The 22,494-nt window shown below is 45.5% G+C and overlaps 1 protein-coding gene across 1 annotated transcript in view; it reads left to right on the top strand.

The window, feature by feature from the left end:
* The window catches only part of aff2 (AF4/FMR2 family, member 2), a 569,269-nt gene that overhangs the window by 131,893 nt on the left and 414,882 nt on the right, over positions 1 to 22,494 (top strand). The window contains exons 2-3 of the mRNA XM_070882879.1: positions 4,474 to 4,594; positions 7,437 to 8,366. Of these exons, the coding sequence (XP_070738980.1) occupies positions 4,474 to 4,594; positions 7,437 to 8,366 (1,051 nt within the window). The remainder of the gene's footprint in view (positions 1 to 4,473; positions 4,595 to 7,436; positions 8,367 to 22,494) is intronic.

Raw genomic sequence — 22,494 nt, 5'->3', positions numbered from 1 at the left:
ATCGGGGCCCAGGAGAGGCGTGAGTTCGGTGCCAGGTGCCCGGGGCAGCACGGGCCAGCCCACACTGCAATATGTGTGTGCACTGGGTCCGTGCGCAGAGCAGGTCTCCGTTCGTCTTGGTTAACCCTTGCCACTGGACCAAGACCTAGCTCTGTCAAGCCCGTGTGGTGGCTGGTGTGCAACGGCCCCCACACGTTAAAAAAATCCATGCACAGGCATCTTCCACCTTTCAGGATGTAGTTCAGGACCTTCATTGAAACACCTGTGAACTCATCCTTTTTAGGCGTGGAAGCAAGTCATCCTCGTTTCGAGGGACTGCCTATGATGATGATGCTGATGATGACAAGCCCTGACTGCGTTTGTGTGACATTCTGCTCTCCTTCATCTTAATGGTGGTACGGAGGCAGAGAAACATTGCGTGAATGTGTGAAGCATTGGCCTTCTAATGTTACTAACGGTACTCTCTAGGCTATGGTGCTTCAATCTGGTCCGCTCAATTGATTCCCCTTTAGAGAAAATGCTGCAAACACTCAATGGAGCTCTGACGAAAGGCCATCGACTTGAAACGTTAACTCGCTTTCTCGCACTATAGACACTGCCTGACCGGCTGAGTGTTTGCCAACATTTTCCGCTTATATTTCAAATTTTATTTTTTATTTACCTTGTTGTTATCAGGAGATATTTTTCACTTCGTATCTTGCTGCGAAAAGTCCTGAAAAGTTGAACTCAGTATCGTTATAAAGGCAGAGCAATGCTTGGAACCCATTGTACCCGTTTCTCATTGTTTGATTTCTTTTCTTTTCTCCCCTCCTGTAGCTCCATATTTTTTCCCTCTTAAATCATCCACTTACAGTGAAGCCATTTTCTCAGTTGGCAGCGTTGGGGATGGTCCAATCTGTGCATGTCCCCACAGGCGACACACCATCAACACCACTGCCCAACTGACCTGCAGGAAGCGTGACTGAGTCACGTCAGGAGGATTTCAATTTGTCAGCCTTGGCTCAGTGGGTCGCAATCTCGCCTGAGCCAGGAGGCTGTGGGTTCACAGATCCACTCTGAAGACTTGAGCACAAAGTCTAGTCTGAGCCACCCAGTGCAGTGCTGCACTGTCGGAGGTGCCGTCTTTCAGATGAGACGTTAAACCGAGGCCCCCGTCTGCCCTCTCAGGAGGAGGTAAAAGATCCCACGGCCACTATTTTGAAGAGGAGCATGGGCGTTCTCCCCAGTGTCATGGCCAATATTTACCCCTCAACTGACTTAAAAAAACCCCAGATTATCTGGGCATGTGTGTTATTGCTGTTTGTGGGAGCTTGCTGTGCTCAAATTTGTTGCCGCATTTCCTACATTACAACAGTGACTATGCTCCCGAAGTAATTCCATGGATGTAAAGTGCTTTGCGATGCCCTGATGTCGTGAAAGGCGCTATATAATTGCAGGTCTTTCTTACTTCAGTCTCTGTCTCACAGCTCTGCTTGGTGAAACGACGTCTGTGGAAAGCATCACCGCCAACAACAACTTACATTTATATTGCGCCTTTAATGTAGCAAAACATCCCACGATGCTTCACAGGAGCGATGTTTGACACCGTGGAGACTGGGATTGGACAGCAGTGAAGATTGGGGTTAAACGCCGTATTGTTTTAATTCTACCGTCGCAGCACCAGCTGCCATTACACAATCAATTAAAAAAAAATCAAACATACGATGATGTACTCGGTTATTAGAAAGGACACAAACATTGGTCAAAAGCCAAACCTCTTTCAAACATATACATACATCAAAGAGTTCTAACTGGGTAAACGATGAAGGCAGCAACATCTATCAATGAAGTGCTGTGTGTGCTCCTGAAAGTATTTTAGGTACTTGACTTTGTAACATGTCCGATCTAATCCTCGGCTATATTACTCACTAATTATTGCACTACATGTTCATTATCTCTTAAATGTGGTTTCACTTATTTCAAAAATTCCTCAGAAGGGCAGGCTGCTTTTCTTAATAGGTCCAATGATCGTAGAAATTACCGTCGACAAATCTATGCTCAATGCAGGGAGGTCTTACTGCAGTTGTACAGGGCCTTGGTGAGACCACACCTTGAGTATTGTGTGCAGTTTTGGTCTCCTAATCTGAGGAAGGATATTCTTGCTGTTGAGGGAATGTAGCGAAGGTTCACCAGACTGATTCCCGGGATGGCAGGAATGACATATGAAGAAAGACTGGATCGACTAGGCTTATATTCACTGGAATTTAGAAGAATGAGAGGGGACCTCATAGAAACATATAAAATTCTGACGGGATTGGACAGGTTAGATGCAGGAAGAATGTTCCCGATGTTGGGGAAGTCCAGAACCAGGGGTCACAGTCTAAGGATAAGGGGTAAGCCATTTAGGACTGAGATGAGGAGAAACTTCTTCACTCAGAGAATTGTGAACCTATGGAATTCTCTACCACAGAAAGTTGTTGAGGCCAGTTCGTTAGATATATTCAAAAGGGAGTTAGAGGGGGGGGGGGGGGTGGCCCTTACGGCTAAGGGATCAAGGGGTATGGAGAGAAAGCAGGAAAGGGATATTGAAGTTGAATGATCAGCCATGATCATATTGAATGGTAGTGCTGGCTCGAAGGGCCGAATGGCCTACTCCTGCACCTACTTTCGATGTTTCTATTTACTCATAAGACATTCCCTTTGCCGTTTTTAGCGGGGGGCGTAAACCCATTTGGAATAAACGACAGCATTACGACAGCGGACAGAGGAACATCACAGGAATGTGTTAAGCATTGCATTGCAGCTTATAACAAAGAATATGTTCGAGCCCATTGCTATTATTGCTTGTCTACTATTATGCGTTTAAGATCCCTTCATTTTCTTGCACCGCTCTTTTGAAAAGTTTACAGCCCGATCTTGCTGGAGCGGGGCAGCGCGCGGCGTGCGCCATTAGTTAGACTTTTCCCGCACCCCTCAGCTCGCAATTGTTTTGCGTCGTGACCGACAGCGGTGCGGCAAGGGTAGCGGAGCAACTGAGGACCTCAGTGAGCGATGGGACCAACAGTCTATCTCCTTAACCAGCGAAATTTAAGGATTGAGAAAGAAAGTTAGAGGAACGACGAAGAAGGAAATGGGGCAAGTTAGAATCAGATCAGCTGCAGAAAGAGAAATAAAGAGAGGGAAAGAAAGATTGGATTAAGAGACAGAAAAAGAGTGACAGAAAGGAAAAGTAAGAAAAAAAGTAAAGCACTGATATATTTTTTAAAATCTCTAACAACAATTTACTACGTGCAGGAATGAGTTTAAACTGTTCTTTTTTTGGGCCAGAGAGTTGATTGGCATTGCATTAACAATGATCACGTCGTTAAAGGGGTCCTTACGCTCTTAATTAACAGACTTAACTTTCTGTGACGAGTTTCATGGGCAATTGAGGTGCAAATGCAGCGAGTTCTTAAAAACAGCGGGAGGCTGAGGGCAAGAGGTCGTTTGCGCGAAGCAATCGGTGGAGCGGCGTAAAGCGACCAGCAAGTTCTGGAGATTCACAACTCACGACGTATCTCTTTGTCTCCTGACAGCGTGTGTCGTTAGTAAGATCTGGCCTATTGCTACGGATCGCACTGCGAGGGACAAACAGATGCATCGGAGGACAGCTGAACCACACTCCCTTTGATTGCTCTAAAAGGCTGATTACAGTTAACACGCTTACATCAGGGTAAACACTGCAGCAGCTAACAGAACAAAGGGGCTAAATGATCAACCACAAGTTTAATTAGCCGCTGTTTCAAATTAATAATTGACGTTTTAACGTTGAAAGAGGGATTGCTGTAGTATTTAATCCTCAGAGCAATAAGGTTCATTCCCCATTACACCTCACCATGTGAAACCTTCAGTGGGCCTATTTACAATTCTGGAAAATTGGTCGGAATTCTTTGGTGATCTTCCAACTTCAGCTGACCTCAGCAGAGACTAAATGCGTCAGATATTAATATTAGCTATTTGTGCCGTTGCAGAAGGCAGCAGATGTTTGGGCCTTTTTTCTCCTTGCGACAGATAGCATCAGTGTATGCAATCTACTATTTAAATTGTCATCTTGAATTTGTTCACTAATTAACTGATGCCAAATGCCGCCAACAGCTCACAACAAATCAATACAGGCTGAATGCACAGAAGTGTCCCTTGCTGCCTGTCCCCTGACGGTTGCCATTGCAAGTTGGAGCCTGCATCCCTCCTTTGTTTTTACAAAAAAAAATTTCCTGCAAGGTTTTAATGGCCTCGCCCTGCAAACCGCCACCCCCACCCCCTGCCCCCTCCACCCCTTCCGTGAATCGATTTGCTCAACGCAACGAGGGACCTGATGCTTTGGCGCTTTGCTCAACAGACATAAAAATTTGATCCATCATCTGTCGCGCTAGTCTGTCTTCCCCGCAGAGCTCTCGGCGAACTGACACTCAGCATTCGTCTCTCTAAATGTCCTCTCCCCAATGTCTGTTGCAGTCACTACGAACAGGACCGGAATGCGCTGCGGAGGAAGGAATGGGAAAGACGGAACCAGGAAGTCCATCAAGATGAGGATCTGTTTGCTTCAAGTTTTAATCTATTCAGTGAACCCTACAAGGTAGCCTGGTCCAAATGCGTTAAAAAATTAATTCAGCTTAACTTTGGTGTTATATGGAGAGGCGGTTGGCTGTTCCTTACTGTTAGCACGTTCGCACATTAAGAACAGACAAATTATCGTCATGGAAATTTAACACTTTTGATTTTCTTTGAATCATGCCTTTAATCAATCAATTTGCAGTAATTACCGTTAAATTCGGGCAATGTCATCCATAGCTCCCACATGTAGAGTTCCCAAATTTAGCTAATTTATGTTTTACAACATCAGCTTTGAATAAAATTCATTTTTAATGACCAAATGTGCAACATTGTTCAATTGGAGTGAAAAGCAAGAAACAGAGAGCCAAGGACCTTCATGGTTGCAGCTCTGAGCTAGATGAATGAGCAGACATTCAGGGCGGACTGTTCAAAGATGGCTGGCCCCTTTGAGTGCAAGCGATATTTTCTTCCCAGCTGCCGCACGGAGGGAAAACAATTGCAATTAAAGAAGGCGGCGATTAATTAACGGCTTCACTTGTAGACGAGGGGGATAAACTGTGGAGCGGGTGTATAAAGGAAGTGGCCTGGCCCTCCCCCCTCTACCCCCCTCCCCCGCCCCCGCTCCCCAGATCAACACTTAAAGAAAACGACAGTGTGGCTGCCAACGTTGATCCGTGTCTGAAGCTGCAAGTGATACCTTTGACGTTAAATTTGCGGAGCTGAACCGACATTCGAGAGGTAGATCTTATGAGCGAGGTCTATTTTTGAGGGTGGGGGCGGGGGGGTGGTGGGGGGCGCGGAGAGTGCTAGCAAAGCAAAGGGCGGGGAGGTGGGTTGAACAAATACCAGGGACAGCCAGAGTGTGGATCTGCCCCAACATCTGTCTATCACTCTTTGTGGTCAGAAGCTCGCGTCTCAAAACTGATAGGAGAGCGGGGGAAGGGAGGGGTGAATATTCCGCAGGAGGGCGGCGGAAGGGGGGGGAATATGCCACAGGTGTGCAGGGGAAGCGGAGCTGAATATTCCGGGGGAAGGGGTGGGGGGAGTGAAGATTCTGCAGGAGGACAGGAGGGAGGGTGAATATTCCGCAGGAGGGTGGGGAAAGGAGGTGGGGGGGTGAATATTCCGCAGGAGGGTGGGGGAAGGGGGGGTGAATATTCCGCAGGAGGGTGGGGGAAGGGGGGGTGAATATTCCGCAGGAGGGAGAGGGAAGGGGGGGTGAATATTCCGCAGGAGGGAGAGGGAAGGGGGGGTGAATATTCCGCAGGAGGGAGAGGGAAGGGGGCGTGAATATTCCGCAGGAGGGAGAGGGAGGTGGAAGGGGAAGGGGTGTGAATATTCCGCAGGAGGGTGGGGGAAGGGGGGGGATGAATATTCCGCAGGAGGGTGGGGGAAGGGGGGGGATGAATATTCCGCAGGAGGGTGGGGGAAGGGGTGGGGGAAGGGAGGAGTGAAGCTTCTGCAAGGAACGAATCTATTGGCCCTTATATTGGGGGCTACAAAGAAAAGAGCCCCTTTTGCACTGGCGGCAGTGACATTCTTACTCCCGCAGGAAGTGCAGGCCTGAAAGTGCGACGGGAAATAAACACCCCCCAAAAGATAATCTTTTGTATTTAGAGCAACTTGTTTGGCTTGCGTAGGGTGGTTATTTACCTACTCCGACCAGTCATCGACCAAAGTGGCCAACTAATAGCTTTAGTGTGCATGTAACAAGGTGTCCAATCTTCCTGCTGGCATGCCTTTAACTGCTGAAGGTGGACTGTAGTTACATGCCCATCATCTGAAAGCCCAAACCAATCTTTTCTGACTTCAATGCTATCTAGTCCTGTTGTCCAGATCTGAGATGCTGTATTCCTTGTAAAGTGGATAAGTAGGTACTACTAAACTATTTTTACAATGCGGCTGTGTTGTCTGGAGCTTTTGATCAATAGAAGGAAAGTAGTAAAAATGGCACTTTATTGATTGCAATATACAGTGATACCCACATACGTCTCGGAGCCGATAAATGTGCACATTTACAAATGTATTTTAAGTTGTTTCTTTCCAACAATTTATGTACAATTTATGTAGCCCAAGTGTTTAATGTTTAACCCCGACTTCCCAAGCCTTAGCGGTATTATTCCCACACTTAAAAGAGGTAGAGCAAACAAAATCAAAGGCTGGTTCACTGGGCGTTTATTCTGCTGCCTTTTAGTAAGCAACCTTCAAAGGGAATCGCACTTTTGGCAACTATCCAGAGGGCTAAAAGCTAAAACTGTCTAAGGATTGGGCTGACATCCTCTGGCGTTATCAGTAACATGGTGGAAGTGGGATGCTCTGGATAGTCTGTTTCTCACAGACAGCTGGCCAAATCGCAAATTCACTTTTTAAATTTGGTCTCAGGCTGCGGGCGATGACCCCCCCCCACCCCCCCCACGCTTTATTTACCACCCACCCGCAGTAAAGGGGCCCCTCTCCAGCACGACAGTTTGTTTTAATGACCGATTGGCTTGTTTGATCACCTCACAAGTCATGAGGGTCAACGGCACCATGAAGTGCGGAGACTGAAGTCACGTGTGTGTGCGCCAGTATGGGTTGGGGTGGCATCCTTGCCCCTTCCCTGATGGGCATTGGCAATCACATTGGGTTTTTACGATCGCCATAAACGATCAGATTTATTGATTTCTTTTTTGCATTATTAGTCCGATTCCCCGTGACCGTTGCACAATGTATGAAAACGAGCAAAACTCGCGCGGAGTCTTGTGATGAGGCAATGATTTCCTGGTCAGGATAGCTGTACCAGGATCCAATGTAATGCAAGGATTTTTTGTTGTGCTTTAAAAATAATTACTGTTTAGTTTTGTATGCCATCTAATTTCTTTCAGACCAGCAAGGGCGATGCGCTATCCAACCGTGTGCAGAGTACGCTAGGGAACTATGACGAAATGAAGGACCTGTTAACGAACCGCTCGAACCAGAGTCATCTCGTGGGGATCCCCAAGTCCTTGATTCCACAGACCCCTGTCGAGAAAATGGAGCAGAGTTTCTTCGCCGAGCCGAGAACCAAAATGGCACCGTCCCACCAAAACAGTAGCCATTCCTCGTCTTGCATGCCTCCTCCTTCCTCCTCTTTGTCGCTGAGCTCGACGTTGTTACATGGACACCAGGGCAGTAAGAAATCGCGGATGGACTGGTCCCGCAGTGGTCACGGCTCTGGGAGTGGACACGGCCTGCAATCTAATAGCCAGCCGGGCAGCCAGCAAAGCAGAGGAAAGCATCCCGCCGCCCATGAACAAGGCCAGGACCGGTACAATGACCTGTACAGCGGCCAGGCTGAGCTGCACAAAGGCGATCACCTGGCTGGGGTGGATGAGTGCCTTAAATCGCTGTCGTCCAGTCCCAACGCCGCTTCACGTTCCAAAAGGCATGGCCACTCCAAGTCCGCCGGTGGGGACCATTCCTACAAAGACAGCTGCCACGTGCAGTCTCCCGTGGACAGCGACCTTGCTTCTCACGCCTGTGGATCCCCGGCCCCTTCAACGTCCCTGATACCCGGCAGCAGTGCGCTCTCTGCTCAGAACTTCCCTCCCGCACTTCATTCCAAGTCGAGCATGGTCCAGCAGAAGCCCACGGCTTACGTGAGACCCATGGATGGGCAGGACCAAGCTCCGATTGAGTCGCCCGAGCTGAAGCCACTAATGGAGATCGAGGATGCTTTCAGGAGCCAGTCTTTCGGAAGCCTCCTGGATGGAAAGCCGAGCACAGCAAGTGCTAAGTGCAAGTTACCAAAGCTGACGATCCCTCAACCGGGTGAGGTAAGTGGAAGCCTCGACTTGTTCAAATCTAAGAAAATAAGCGAAAGCAGGACATTAGCCCCACATTATGTAATGCAAGCTGGAAACACTCAGCGGGTCAGGCAGCATCTGTGCAGAGAGAAACAGAGTTAATGTTTCAGGTCGATGACCTCTCATCAGAACTGGAAAAAGTTAGAGATGTGACGGATTTTAAGCAAGCGTAGGGGCAGGGAATGGGGGAGGGGAGGAAAGAACAAAAGGGGAAGGTCTGTGATAGGGCGGGAGGCGGGAAAGATTAAATGACAAAAGGGATGATGGTGCAAACCAAAACGCGATGGTAATGGGGCAATTAAAGAAACAGAAGATGAGTCTAGAAGAGGTGAAAATGGGAATGGCAGATTCATCAACAGCTGCCGAGTGAAAAAATAGGGGCAGAGGTTATGGTCTAAAATTGTTGAACTCGACGTTGAGTCCAGAAGGCTGTAAGGTGCCTAAGCGAAAGATGAGGTGCTGTTCCTCGAGCCCCACATTATGGTTTATTTTAGAGTGGCAAATTACACTGTGATACAGTGAGGCCTGTGTTATATGCTGTGTATCAATGCATGGAAATATATTTGATGTCAGAAGTCAATCATGTTATATCCGAAATGGTTACAGCTGAATGTGGTATTGTACTTAATGGACCCAAAATAGATTTGTATCATTCGAGTTTACTTGAAAGCTCAGAGACTAATAATAACTCGGTTTGGAACTGTTGAAAAATCATTTGTACTAAAGGCTATGAAACTTGTATGCTTGAGCTGTTGCCTACATAACATCGGAACAGGAGGAGGCCATTCAGCCCCTCAGGCCTACTCCAACATTCTATTAGATCAGAGCTGATCTCCACCTGCTGTGGCTCAGTTGGTATGCCCTTGTCTCTGAGTCAGACGGTTGTAGGTTCGAGTCCCACTCCTGAGACCCCAGTGCAAAACTCTAGGCTGACACTCCCAGTGCTGCCCTGTCGGAGGTGCTGTCTTTTGGATGAGACGTTAAACCGAAGCCTCGTCTGCCCTCACAGGTGGACATGAAAGATCCCAGGGCACTAGTTCAAAGAAGAGCAGGGGAGATAGCCTGGCCAATATTTAGCGCTCAATCAACATAGAAACATAGAAAATGGGCCATTCGGCCCATCGAGCCTGCACCACCATTCAATAAGATCATTCCCTCAGTACACCTTTCCTGTTTTCACTCCATATCCCTTGATCCCCTTAGCCGTAAGGGCCATATCTAACTCCCTCTTGAATATATCCAATGAACTGACATCAACAACTCTCTGCGGCAGGGAATTCCACAGGTTAACAACTCTCTGAGTGAAGAAGTTTCTCCTCATCTCAATCCTAAATGGCCTATTCCTTATCCTAAGACTGTGTCCCCTGGTTCTGGACTTCCCAAATATCGGCAACATTCTACCTGCATCTAACCTGTCCCGTCCCATCAGAATCTTGTATGTTTCTATGAGCTCCCCTCTCATCCTTCTAAACTCCAATGTATAAAGGCCCAGTTGATCCAGTCTATCCTCATATGTCAGTCCAGCCATCCCGGGAATCAGTCTGGTGAACCTTCGCTGCATTCCCTCAATAGCAAGAACGTCCTTCCTCAGATTAGAAGACCAAAACTGCACACAATATTCCAGGTGAGGTCTCACCAAGGCCCTGTACAACTGCAGTAAGACGTCCCTGCTTCTATACTCAAATCCCCTAGCTATGAAGGCCAACATACCATTTGACTTCTTCACCGCCTGCTGTACCTGTATGCCAACTTTCAATGACTGATGAACCATGACATCCAGGTCTCATTGCACCTCCCCTTTTCCTAATCTAATGCCATTCAGATAATATTCTGTCTTCGCGTTTTTGCCCCCAAAGTGGATAACCTCACATTTATCCACATTATACTGCATCTGCCATGCATTTGCCCACTCACCTAAACTGTCCAAGTCACTCTGCAGCCTCTTAGCATCCCCCTCACAGCTCATACCGACACCCAGTTTAGTGTCATCTGCAAACTTGGAGATATTACACTCAATTCCTTCATCTAAATCATTGATGTATATTGTAAAGAGCTGGGATCCCTGCACTGATCCCTGCGGCACTCCACTAGTCACTGCCTGCCATTCTGAAAAGGACCCGTTTATTCCGACTCTCTCTGCTTCCTGTCTGCCAACCAGTTCTCTATCCATGTCAGTATATTACCCCCAATACCATGTGCTATGATTTTGCACACCAATCTCTTGTGTGGGACCTTGTCAAAAGTCTTTTGAAAGTCCAAATATACCACATCCACTGGTTCTCCCTTGTCCACTCTACTAGTTACACCCTCAAAAAATTCCAGAAGATTTGTCAAGCATGATTTCCCCTTCATAAATCCATGCTGACTTGGACCGATCCTGTCACTGCTTTCCAAATGCGTTGCTATTTCATCCTTAATAATTGATTACAACATTTTCCCCATTACTGATGTCAGGCTAACCGGTCTATAATTACCCATTTTCTCTCTTTCTCCCTTTTTAAAAAGTGGTGTTACATTAGCTACTCTCCAGTCCAGAGGAACTGATCCAGAGTCGATAAACTGTTGGAAAATGATCACCAATGCATCCACTATTTCTAGAGCCACTTCCTTAAGTACTCTAGGATGCAGACTATCAGGCCCCGGGGATTATCGGCCTTCAATCCCATCAATTTCCCTAACACAATTTCCCGCCTAATAAGGATATCCTTCAGTTTCTCCTTCTCCTAGACTCTCGGTCCCCTAGTACTTCCGGAAGGTTATTTGTGTCTTCCTTCGTGAAGACAGAACCAAAGTATTTGTTCAATTGGTCTGCCATTTCTTTGTTCCCCATTATAAATTCACCTGAATCCGACTGCAAGGGACCTACGTTTATCTTCACTAATCTTTTTCTCTTTACATATCTATAGAAGCTTTTGCAGTCAGTTTTTATGTTCCCGGCAAGCTTCTTCTCGTACTCTATTTTCCCCCTCTTAATTAAACCCTTTGTCCTCCTCTGCTGAATTCTAAATTTCTCCCAGTCCTCAGGTTTGCTGCTTTTTCTGGCCAATTTATATGCCTCTTCCTTGGATTTAACACTATCTTTAATTTCCCTTGTTAGCCACGGTTAAGCCACCTTCCCAGTTTTATTTTTACTCCAGACAGGGATGTACAATTGCTGAAGTTCATCCATGTGATCTTTAAATGTTTGCCATTGCCTATCCACCGTCAACCCTTTAAGTATAATTTGCCAGTCTATTCTAGCCAATTCACGCCTCAAACCATCGAAGTTACCTTTCCTTAAGTCCAGGACCCTAGTTTCTGAATTAACTGTGTCATTCCCCATCTTAAGAATTCTACCACATTATGGTCACTCTTCCCCAAGGGGTCTCGCACAACAAGATTGCTAATTAGTCCTTTCTTATTACACATCACCTTGTCTAGGATGGCCAGCTCCCTAGTTGGTTCCTTGACATATTGGTCCAGAAAACCATCCCTAATACACTCCAGGAAATCCTCTTCCACCGCATTGCAGTTTGGTTAGCCCATTCAATGTGTAGATTAAAGTCACCCATGATAACTGCTGTACCTTTATTGCATGCATTTCTTGTCTGATGCTGTCCCCAGCCTTACTACTACTGTTTCATGTTCTGTACACAACTCCCACTAGCATTTTCTGCCCCTTGGTATTCCGTAGCTCCACCTATGCCGATTCCACATCATCCAAGCTAATGTCCTTTCTTACTATTGCATTAATTTCCTCTTTAACCAGCAATACCACTCCGCCTCCTTTTCCTTTCTGTCTATCCATCACTAAAAAACAGCTTATCTGATCATTATCACATTGCTGTTTGTGGGAGCTTGCTGTGCGCAAATTGGCTGCTGCGCTTTCTACATTACAACAGTGATAACACTTCAAAAAGTACTTCATTAGTTGTAAAGTGTTTTGAAACTTCCGGTGGTCATGAAAGGCACTATATAAATCTAAGTCTTTCTTTTTTTGAACTCCACTGTTCTGCCTTTGCTCCATACCCCTTGATACCCTTACCAACAAACATTAAACATAATAACAATGAGAACACGTAAAATAAACCATTGGCCGTGAAGTGCTTTAGGGAGTCCTGAGGATGTGAAAGGCATTTTATAAATGCAAGTTCTTTCTTCTCTTAGTATTTTTCTAACCTCTCAAAGTCAAATAGCAGCAATGTTGGTGCAGACAACAATATTGAGCAAGTTGATGGTTTTATTTGATCACATGCATTTTTTAGAACACGTGCTGCACAACAGTGACTACTCTTCAAAAAACACTTCGTTGGCTGTGGAGCACTTTGGGATGTGAAAGGCGCTGTACAAATGCAAGTCTTTTCCCTTTGCTCTCTTTGACAAGAGAGAGGCTTCCAGATGATTGCAGTTAGCGGTTACAGGCATTCCTGAATCAGGCTCCCACTGGCACACAACACTGAGAGTGATGGAGACTAACCAGCTCCTCCTGCTAAATTGTCAGCTGTTACACTTTGTTATAATGCCCCAATCCTTCAAAGCCAATTGCATACAGAAAATCCCAGTTCAAAAAAAAAACCTTTTGAAGAATCTTAATGCTTCTTTAACAGCTTTGCAAACTGAAAACGCCACTTGGGTAAAATTATGTGGAATGAGACAAGAGATCATAAAATGACCTCTTCATATTAATAGATGACAGCGTGAAACATGTTACAGAGCAGAGGCGCTCTTCCTTGAAATGTTTCAGCGATCTGGACCACTCACTAATTCCACTGTTATGAGCCCTTGCTCATGCTCTGCGTGTTGTGGTTTGCATATTGCCTGGTATGATCTCTCTGTGTAAGCGAAGCGCAAACAATGCTTCTCTGTCTGTCGCAGCTTGTCAGCCTTCTCAATTTTGTTCCGGCCAAAGAAAAAAGGGCTTGGACACCCGTGATGGACGAGCGGTTGCACCGACCACTTGTGCAGTCACTTCACGGTTAGTGCCGGACTTTTCATAACGTGGTGTGTCAGGCACTCTAATTCCGTTGGTTCCAATCCACCGCTTTGAAATGGGTCGTAACTTTCTCGAGCATTGTAAACATCAACGGCTCCATCGTAAACAGAAACATGTGTGGCAGCAAAGTGCAGACCCCTGCTTATTGGAGTGATCCTCCTTCATAACACAGTCAGGGAGGCCAAACTCCTTCCGTTTCCTGTTATTCATTCTGGGCAGGGCAGTACCATTGTGGATTAAGTGATTTATCATTGTTTAGGCAGGGATTACAGGAATGTTTGCTCCTACGCTGACAGGTATTAATTGGTTCAAAACGAACCAACAATAATTTAGCAATATAAATTCACATTTTTTTTATATACAAAATTGCCTACAGTGATGAACATTCGGCTGCTGGTCATAAGAACATAAGAAATAGGAGTAGGCCATACGGTCCCTCGAGCCTGCTCCACCATTTAATACAATCATGGCTGATCTGATCATGGACTCAGCTCCACTTCCCCGCCCGCTCCCAATAATCCCTTATCCCCTTCTCGTTTAAGAAACTGTCTATTTCTGTCTTAAATGTATTCAGTGTCCCAGCTTCCACAGCTCTCTGAGGCAGCGAATTCCACAGATCCACAACCCTCTGAGAGAAGAAATTTCTCCTCATCTCAGTTTTAAATGGGCAGCCCCTTATTCTAAGATCGTGCCCTCTAGTTCTAGTCTCCCCCATCAGTGGAAACATCCTCTCTGCAACCACCTTGTCAAGCCTCCTCATAATCTTATACGTTTTGATAAGATCACATCTCATTCTTCTGAATTCCAATGAGTAGAGGTCCAACCCCCTACTCAACCTTTCCTCATAGGTCAACCCCCTCATCCCCGGATTCAACCTAGTGAACCTTCTTTGAACTGCCTCCAAAGCAAGTATATCCTTTCGTAAATATGGAAACCAAAACTGCACGCTGTATTGGTGTGGCCTCACCAATACTTATATAGCTGCAGTAAGACTTCCCTGCTTTTATACTCCATCCCCTTTGCAATACCATTGGCCTTCCTGATTACTTGCTCTACCTGCATACTCTCCTTTTGTGTTTCATGCACAAGTAGCTCCAGGTCCCACTGTACTGCGGAGCTTTGCAATTTTTCTCCATTTAAATAATAACTTCCTCTTTGATTTTTACTGCCAAAGTGCATGACCTCACACTTTCCAACATTATACTCCATCTGCCAAATTTTTGCCCACTCACTTAGCCTGTCTATGCCCTTTTGCAGATTTTTTGTGTCCTCACACATTGCTTTTACTCCCATCTTTGCATCGTCAGCAAGCTTGGCTCCGTTACACTCCGTCCCTTCTTCCAAGTCGTTAATATAGGTTGTAAATAGTTGGGGTCCCAGCACTGATCCCCGCGGCACCCCACTAGTTACTGGTTGCCAACCACTCATGCATTACCACTTGTACTCCATGTTAGAAAGAAAGGACTTGCATTTATACAGCTCCTTTTACGACGTCAGGACATCACAAAGTGCTTCACAGTCAAAGGAGTGCCTTTGAAGTGTAGTAACTGATTTAATGTCAGGAAACGTGGCAGCCAACGTGTGCACAACAAGCTCCTACAAACGGCAAAGTGATAAATGAGCAAATAATCTATTTTTGGTGATGTTGGTTGAGGGATAAATAAACACTGGGAGGAACTCCTGTACTCTTCTTCAAAATAGTGCTGCGGGATCTTTTACCTCCACCTGAGAGGGCAGACGGGGCCTCGTTTTAACATGTCACCCGAAAGGTGGCATCTCTGACAGCGCGGCACTTTCTCAGCACTGCACTGGGAGTGTCAGCCAAAAATTTGTGGTCAAGTCTCTGAAGTAAGATTTGAACTCGTCACCTGAACTGCGAGTGCTACCCTCTGATCCAAGGCTAACACTTTTAAGCTAAGCGTCACTTGAACTGGATGATATATAGAAAGAGTAAGCAATTTAAACTGATGCGAAGTTTTACCTGCCAGTGTACATGTCAAGAACTCACAGCCATGCTGCCCTCATATTCCATTCATAAAATTATTTTCCTTAAAAACCCTTGGATTTTCAACTGTTTTTTTTTCCTCAACCAGGAGATTACATGACTACTGCTGGGTAGGGTTTTCCTTTAATCTTCATTCGTGGGATGTGACTGTCGCTGGAAAGGCCAGCAGTTATTGCCCCTCTCTAATTGCTCTTTGGCGGAGTGGCTCGCTAGGTCATTTCGTAGGGACAGTTAAGAGTCAACCACACAGGCTATGATGTCACATATAGGCCAGACCAGGTAAGGACGGCAGATTTCCTTCCCTACAGGACATTTGTGAACCAAATGGGTTTTTACGTCAATCTGGTAGTTACATGATCACCATTACTGATACCAGTTTTTTATTCCAGATTTATTTAATTAACTGAATTTAAATTCCCCAACTGCCGTGGTGGGATTTGAACTCACGTCTCTGGATCATTAGTCCAGGTTTTCGGATTACTAGTCCAGTAACATAACCACTCAACTACCGTTCCCATATAACGGTGTCCAATCATGATGCTTCAGGCATCACATCTATGTGGGGCAGACTCAATGGCCCAAATAATCTTTTCTTGCTCATCATCTCAGAGGCTCGAATGTTTCCGCTATGCGTTATTCTCGAGGCAGAATGCCTCAGCAGCTCTCAAACTCAGAAAAATCAGTTCCCATAGCAACGGGGCTCCACCCATTACAAACAAAATGGCCAGGTATCACCAGAACTGTTGGTGAATGTTCACAAGTCGTTACTACATAGCATTACACAGGAAATACGGCACAGAATCAGCCCAACCAGTTGTGCCGGCATTCATGCTCCACTCGAGCCTCCTCCCATCTTTCCTCATCTGACTCTATCAGCCTTCTATTCCCTTCTCCCTCATATGCTTGTCTAGCCTCCCCTTAAATGCATCAATACTATTCGTCTCAACCACTCCTTGTGGTAGCGAGTTCCACATTCTTTGAGTAAAGAAGTTTCTTCTGAATTCCTTATTGGATTTCTTGGTGGCCATCTTATATTGATGGCCTCTAGTTATGTTCTTCCCCAAAAACCTTTCATAATTTTAAAGATGTCTATGAGGTCATCTCTCAGCCTTTTCTCAAGAGAAAAGAGACCCAGCCTGTTCATCCTTTTCTGATATGTATACCCTCGCATTTCTAGTATCATCCTTGTAAATCTTCTTTGCACCCTCTCCAGTGCCTCTATATCCTTTTTACAATATGGTGACCAGAACTGTCGCAGTACGGAGAGTAAGGAACGGTTAGGAGCCATGTTTACTCTGAGTGGGCGAGGCTTTAAAGTTAGGGCTGTGTGATGGGTAGTAGAAATGTGGAACTCTCTCCCTCCAATAGGCTGTGGATGCTGGGCGACAGTTGGAGCTTTCAAGACTGAGATTGAGAGATTTTTGTTGGGTAAGGGTATCAAGGGTTTTGGAGAAAAGGTGGGAAAATTAGAGTTGAGGTACGAATCAGTCATGGTCCAATTGAATGGCAGAGCAGGCCTGAGAGGCTTAATGGCCTGCTCCTGTTCCTAATGTTCCCACGTTACTGCTATTTGACGATGTTCGGCCACGATTCCCAGTTTAAAACATTGGCCCTTTCACTTATGAGCCAGGATTCTGTGGAAGGTTTGACGACGGCCTATAGTGAGAGCACTATTCCTGGACACGATGGCGATGACTGGGTAATTTCGCTGCCCTCCCCCCCCCGCACCCCCCGGCGTCAATCACGCCTGACAGTAATTTTGTATTGAGTGACTATACTCTACTCACTACATTTACTGCAGAAATCAGCCTGCTTTTATCGGGAGACATTGCTGTAGTTTCAGTCAGGAGTTCTGTCAAAATGAGGTTAACATGAAGAAATCGTGTTCGGCCGTGTTTTTCCTTATGCACATTTGTTTTATTTCTTTGTCAGGCTAAAACCAAAAGTGCGCAGAGACTCTTGTTAAATATACTCTGTAGACTGTTTGTTGTGGTCGCTGATTAAATAGACTCTGTTTTCTGATTAAATAGATTCTGTTTGCTGTGAGGTATACTGTTTGCACTGAATTCTGCCATAAGATCCCCCCAACCCCCGCCCCCAGCTTCCATCTCATTGGCTGACACCATGGTGTTAATATACACTCTGGTGTTTTATAGCGCAATTCGGGCTAGAAATTCATCTCGGTGTGGTAGTGCAAAGCGGGTGGTATCGAATTAGTCCCGCCCCATATTCGCCCATATATAGGCAGCCAATTCGATACGCTCTGCTTTACCCTACCGCCGAAGATAAGAACATAAGATATAGGAGCAGGAGTAGGCCATACAGCCCCTTGAGCTTGCTCCACCATTTAATATGAGCATGGCTGATCCGATCATGGACTCAGGTCCACCTCCCTGCCTGTTCCCCATAACCCCTTATCCCCTTATCTGTTAAGAAACTGTCTATCTGTGTCTTAAATTTATTCAATGTCCCAACTTCCACAGCTCTCTGAGACAGCGAATTCCATAGATTTACAACCTTCTGAGAGAAGAAATTCCTCCTCATCTCAGTTCCTATTGGTTGAAACTTAATTGATGGCTGGTGCCAGCACCGATTAAAATGTAGCAAGTGCCCCCTTGTTAAAGGGGTCACAACCAATAAAACTGTAACTTAAAATTGTAAATTTAAAGGAAACTTATCAAATTAAATCATCATTCTGTTTTCCGGGGGTGGGGGGAGGGGTGATGATGCACTCTAGTCCCCCCCCCCCCGTCCCCGTCCCCGTCCCCCCGCCATCTTCCCCGGTGGCCACCTCTCATGGAAGACCTCTCTGTGCCGGTGGACACCGCGTGCTCCATCTCCAGGGACAGTCAAGCATGAACGTAACTGAGGATGGGAGGCAGGCAGTCGGACGAACGACCCCCTTCGACCTCCCGCTGCCTGGAGCTGTTGGTGGCCACCTTGGGGCCAAGCCCAGGAGCAGTCCCATGAGGAGGTCCTCCAGCTGAAGGGCGCATTTCTGCCTCTTCGAAACAGTAAGCTGGTCACCTAGTGACCTTGCCCAGAACTGCAGGAAAGCGGGGAAGCAATAGAGCGCCCCCTAGTTGTGAGAGCAGTTACTTGTTCCCAGACCGGGCAGCTTCCCACACATACCACAGCAGCACACGGTCACAAACAGCTGGCAGCAGATCGTGCTGGTGAGTAAACGTTCAATATTTACCACTTCTCCATCCCTCCCCTTTCCTTGCACCATGCCATCTTGACAATGAAATGTCCCCCTGGGTGTCAGTTTAAAAAAAAAATACTGTGGCATTTCAAAATTAGGTTAAAGTGAAAAAATTGTGTTTGGCTGTTTTTTTTTGCACATTCGTTTTATTTCTTTGTCAGGTTAAAAGCAAAAACTTGTCAAAATCCCGTATTACTGCAGGCCCAGAATAGTAAATAATCTAACCTGTTGATTTGGGACCTGGCAAGTAATCCATCAACTGGGATCATTATTTTCAGGTGCTGGAAACTCAGCAGCCCGTTGAGGGGAAAAAAAGTATTAAAGAAACAGTTTAAAATTCTTTGGTTTGAGGACAGATTAATAAGGGGGAGGCCCGAATGTTGCTCGAGGTTTCAGCCCTGCTCAGTGGGCAGCACACTCGCACCTGAGTCAGAAGGTTGTAGGTTCAAGTTCCACTCCAGGGACTCAGAGCACAAAAATCCAGGCTGACACTCCAGTACAGTGCTGAGGGAGCGCTGCACTGTCGGAGATGCCCTGACGTTTAAACTGAGGCCCTGTCTGCCCTCTCAGTTGGATGTAAAAGACCCCCACGGCACTATTTCAAACAAGCACAGGAGAGTTCTGCCTCGTACCTTGGCCAATATTTATCCCTCAACCAACATCACGAAAAACAGATTAGCTGATCATTATCGCAGTGCTGTTTGTGGGAACTTGCTGTGCAAAAGTACTTAATTGGCTGTAAAGCGCTTTGGGACGTCATGAAAGGCGCTGTAGAAATGTCTTTCTTATTAGTTGTTCAACCTTTATTGATGTTCACGGGTAAGGGGAGGGGAACACGTTCTCAATATTGCAATCAGTACTTCAGAAAACAGTGCAGGTTCTGACAGACAGCTTCAGAAAGGGGATAATGTGTCAACTAGTTTCCTGCTGTTGCTAAAAGCAACACACAGACTAGCCTATGAAACAAGAGTGTAGTTTATTGGTAGATTAATATCTACAATCTGTATATAATGCTTTTAAAAATACATAACAGTTTAGGAAGCGAGAGGAAACAATGTGTAGTTATTAGTCCCCGAGGATTCACTTGCTGAGCGATTGTGTTAATAGGGTGTAAAATATGCAAATGATTGTAAAGCTTGGCCCATAACGCAAGGCAAAGGGCCACTTGCAGAGAGGCTGGTGTGTTCTGAGCACGGCTTCTGAGGAAATGGTACAAAGGACTATTTATATCCGCCGAAGACTCGCACATGATTACAGATGGTGTTTAGTTAGAAGAAAAAAAAGGTTTATTATTATATACAGCGTTTGCCAGTTTGCACTGCAGATGTTACTGTTTATTTTAACTTCGGGACAAAATATGCTGCCGAACATTTTTCACGCCTTGGTACATTTTGTCAATATTAATTCTTGACTTACAAATAAACACCAGAGCGAATGAAAGCTCGATTGCATATTGACAGAGGAAGCGAGGAAGAATATTTTGGTCAGTTTGGGATTCTTGTTTTTTTTTACTGCGCAAAACCAGCAGATTTTAATGTATGGATTTCTTTTAAGTAAGTGAGATACAAGGGTGGTCGCAAGGGTTCCTAGTTGGAGCTAAACGTGCACTCACTTAAAGAAAGAATGGAGGCCCACTCTTCAACTTGGTCTCGCAGTAGGGGAGAGCATCTGGAAACTCTGTGATCCTGGTAAAAATCAATGATGGGAGCTCCAGAGTGAACAGAACAAAATATAATCTGATAATTATACATGTTAGAGGTTTTCAGGGCACAATACACATTGGATTTAGAATGACTGCAAATCAAGAATATTAACGTTTTGTCTGTTCACATCATTTAATAACAAATTAGTATACATATGATAATTTGTTATTAAATAATGTCAACAATTCAATTACGGTTTAAAAAATAAACAGATTATCTGGTCATTATCGCATTGCTGTTTCCCAACATTACAACAGTGACTACACTTCAAAAGTACTTCATTGACTATAAAGCTCTTTGGGAATGCCCTGAGTTTGTCAAAGGTGCTATATAAATGCAAGTTCTTTCTTCTTTTATATATTTATGGTTATATTCTGGCAGTAATCCAGGCTACTGTTACACAGCCAGTCATGCCCATCAGTACAATCTGAGGAGGACCAGACCTGTGGCTGAGTTTGCCATTCTATCCACTTGGCTCTGATAAACCTGCAGACCAGTGCCTCACCAGGGAGATTGTCCTGGCCGGATAACAGCAGAGCGGTGACCAAGGCTGATTGTGTTGGTTGGATAAGCAATTTTACCTGATTAAATTCCAGGGGTAACCCTGCGTACCCTGGAGATCCCCAGGCCTTGGCACTTGGCCTGCTGTGCTCAATATCGCTGGACTTGGTCCAGTGAGATATGTGACAATGGACCAAGGGGACGCACTCCATATCAGGCAAACAGAAACGCTTCCTGTGTACATTTCTCAGTAGCTTAGCTTGGGGATTCCTAAACATGGTCTTGGGTTTCTGCATATATGGAACATCCAGCTGCCTAAAACTGGCTGATATTTGTAAACATACCCTTTATTTATGAAAGAGATCCAGTTCTGCTGATTTGAATCCACGTGGACTTGCCTTCCCCTTTTCCTGATGGGTGATACACTGACTAATTAAATAGATGAATTTCATAGACAAGAAAAGACCAAGGTCCATCCAGTTCGCTTTCCGTTAATCGCACGTTACAACGATAATGGAGTTGTTAACGGTTCATAGGAACATCTCTATCACTGAGTTGACAACAGACCCAGACATGAGGCGAGGAAAACCCGCAACGGTGGAGAGCTTTGGGAACCAGTGGCCTGAATTTGTGGTCGAAGGCTTCCCGCGGGGCAGATGCCTCCGACCAGCCAAAAAATCGATGAGCCTACCTGCGGGTCCTGGATCCATGGAGCATTGCGCTCCTGGGCTTCTAGGTGTAGACATGCGAAGAGGCCCACGTATCCCAGGGGTGCAGGCGGTTCGCGAACGCCCCCGGGACCATGTCGGTCGGCCCAAGCAATGAAAGAAGGGAATCCCCATTCATACGTATGGAAACCCCATAAGCATGAATGGGAATACCCCAAGAAATACATCTACACATCAAATAAATAAAAACAAAACATTGCATATTTAAAATTAATTAAAATGGCATTTAAATTAATATTTAAAACAATGATTACATTTTTTGAAATTTTTTTTAAAGGTTTTAAAGGGGCTAAAAAAACAAGCATAACTTATTGTCCAAGTTTTTTAATGTATAAATGATTGACAAAAAAATATATTTAAGTTCATTTAGACTCTTACCCTGGCAAAAGCAGGCCTGAAGAATTTCACGGGCATTTACTGGGCAAATAGCCCAGCTCTCCGTCCATGGATGCTCTTTTCCCGGGGATGTAGAGGATTCTTGACAGATCGCAAGTTCCGGGTTTGGGCGCGTGCCTCTCGTACGCACCCGTAGGGGCTGCAAAATATCGGGCCCATTGGTCCACAGTCACCTGTTCCTCCCAAGCGTGCTGCAGGCTTCCTATGCGTGACCTTGGCTGACCCTTGGAATGTTTCTTGACCAATGCATTCAGCTGGCCTGCCGCAACGAAATTAATTGAAAATGAAAACTAAAATAGAGTGAAGATTACAAAAAGAAAAGGAGAAAGATTATGGATTGGTGCCCCCCACCACCCCCCTTGTCCCACTGTGTGTTAAATAAATATTCAAACAGTGCTGCACCTTCAGGTATTGTTAAGTTTGGCATGCGATCGATGTCTCACTTTCAGTGACAACGAGAAGTGCAAACAAATCAGAACACATGCTCAGCGAAGGGCTTCTCTGTCAGTGGTGTTGAGACATTGACAGGAACATTTTTACTGGGAACGGAGTCAGACTGGCGGGCTTACAAACTACTAATGTGATTGC

The sequence above is a fragment of the Pristiophorus japonicus genome, chromosome 6 (assembly GCF_044704955.1).
Source record: "Pristiophorus japonicus isolate sPriJap1 chromosome 6, sPriJap1.hap1, whole genome shotgun sequence".
NCBI lineage: Eukaryota > Metazoa > Chordata > Chondrichthyes > Pristiophoridae > Pristiophorus > Pristiophorus japonicus.
The sequence above is the reverse complement of the archived record's forward strand: the minus strand, read 5'-3'. Positions and strand labels throughout refer to the sequence as shown.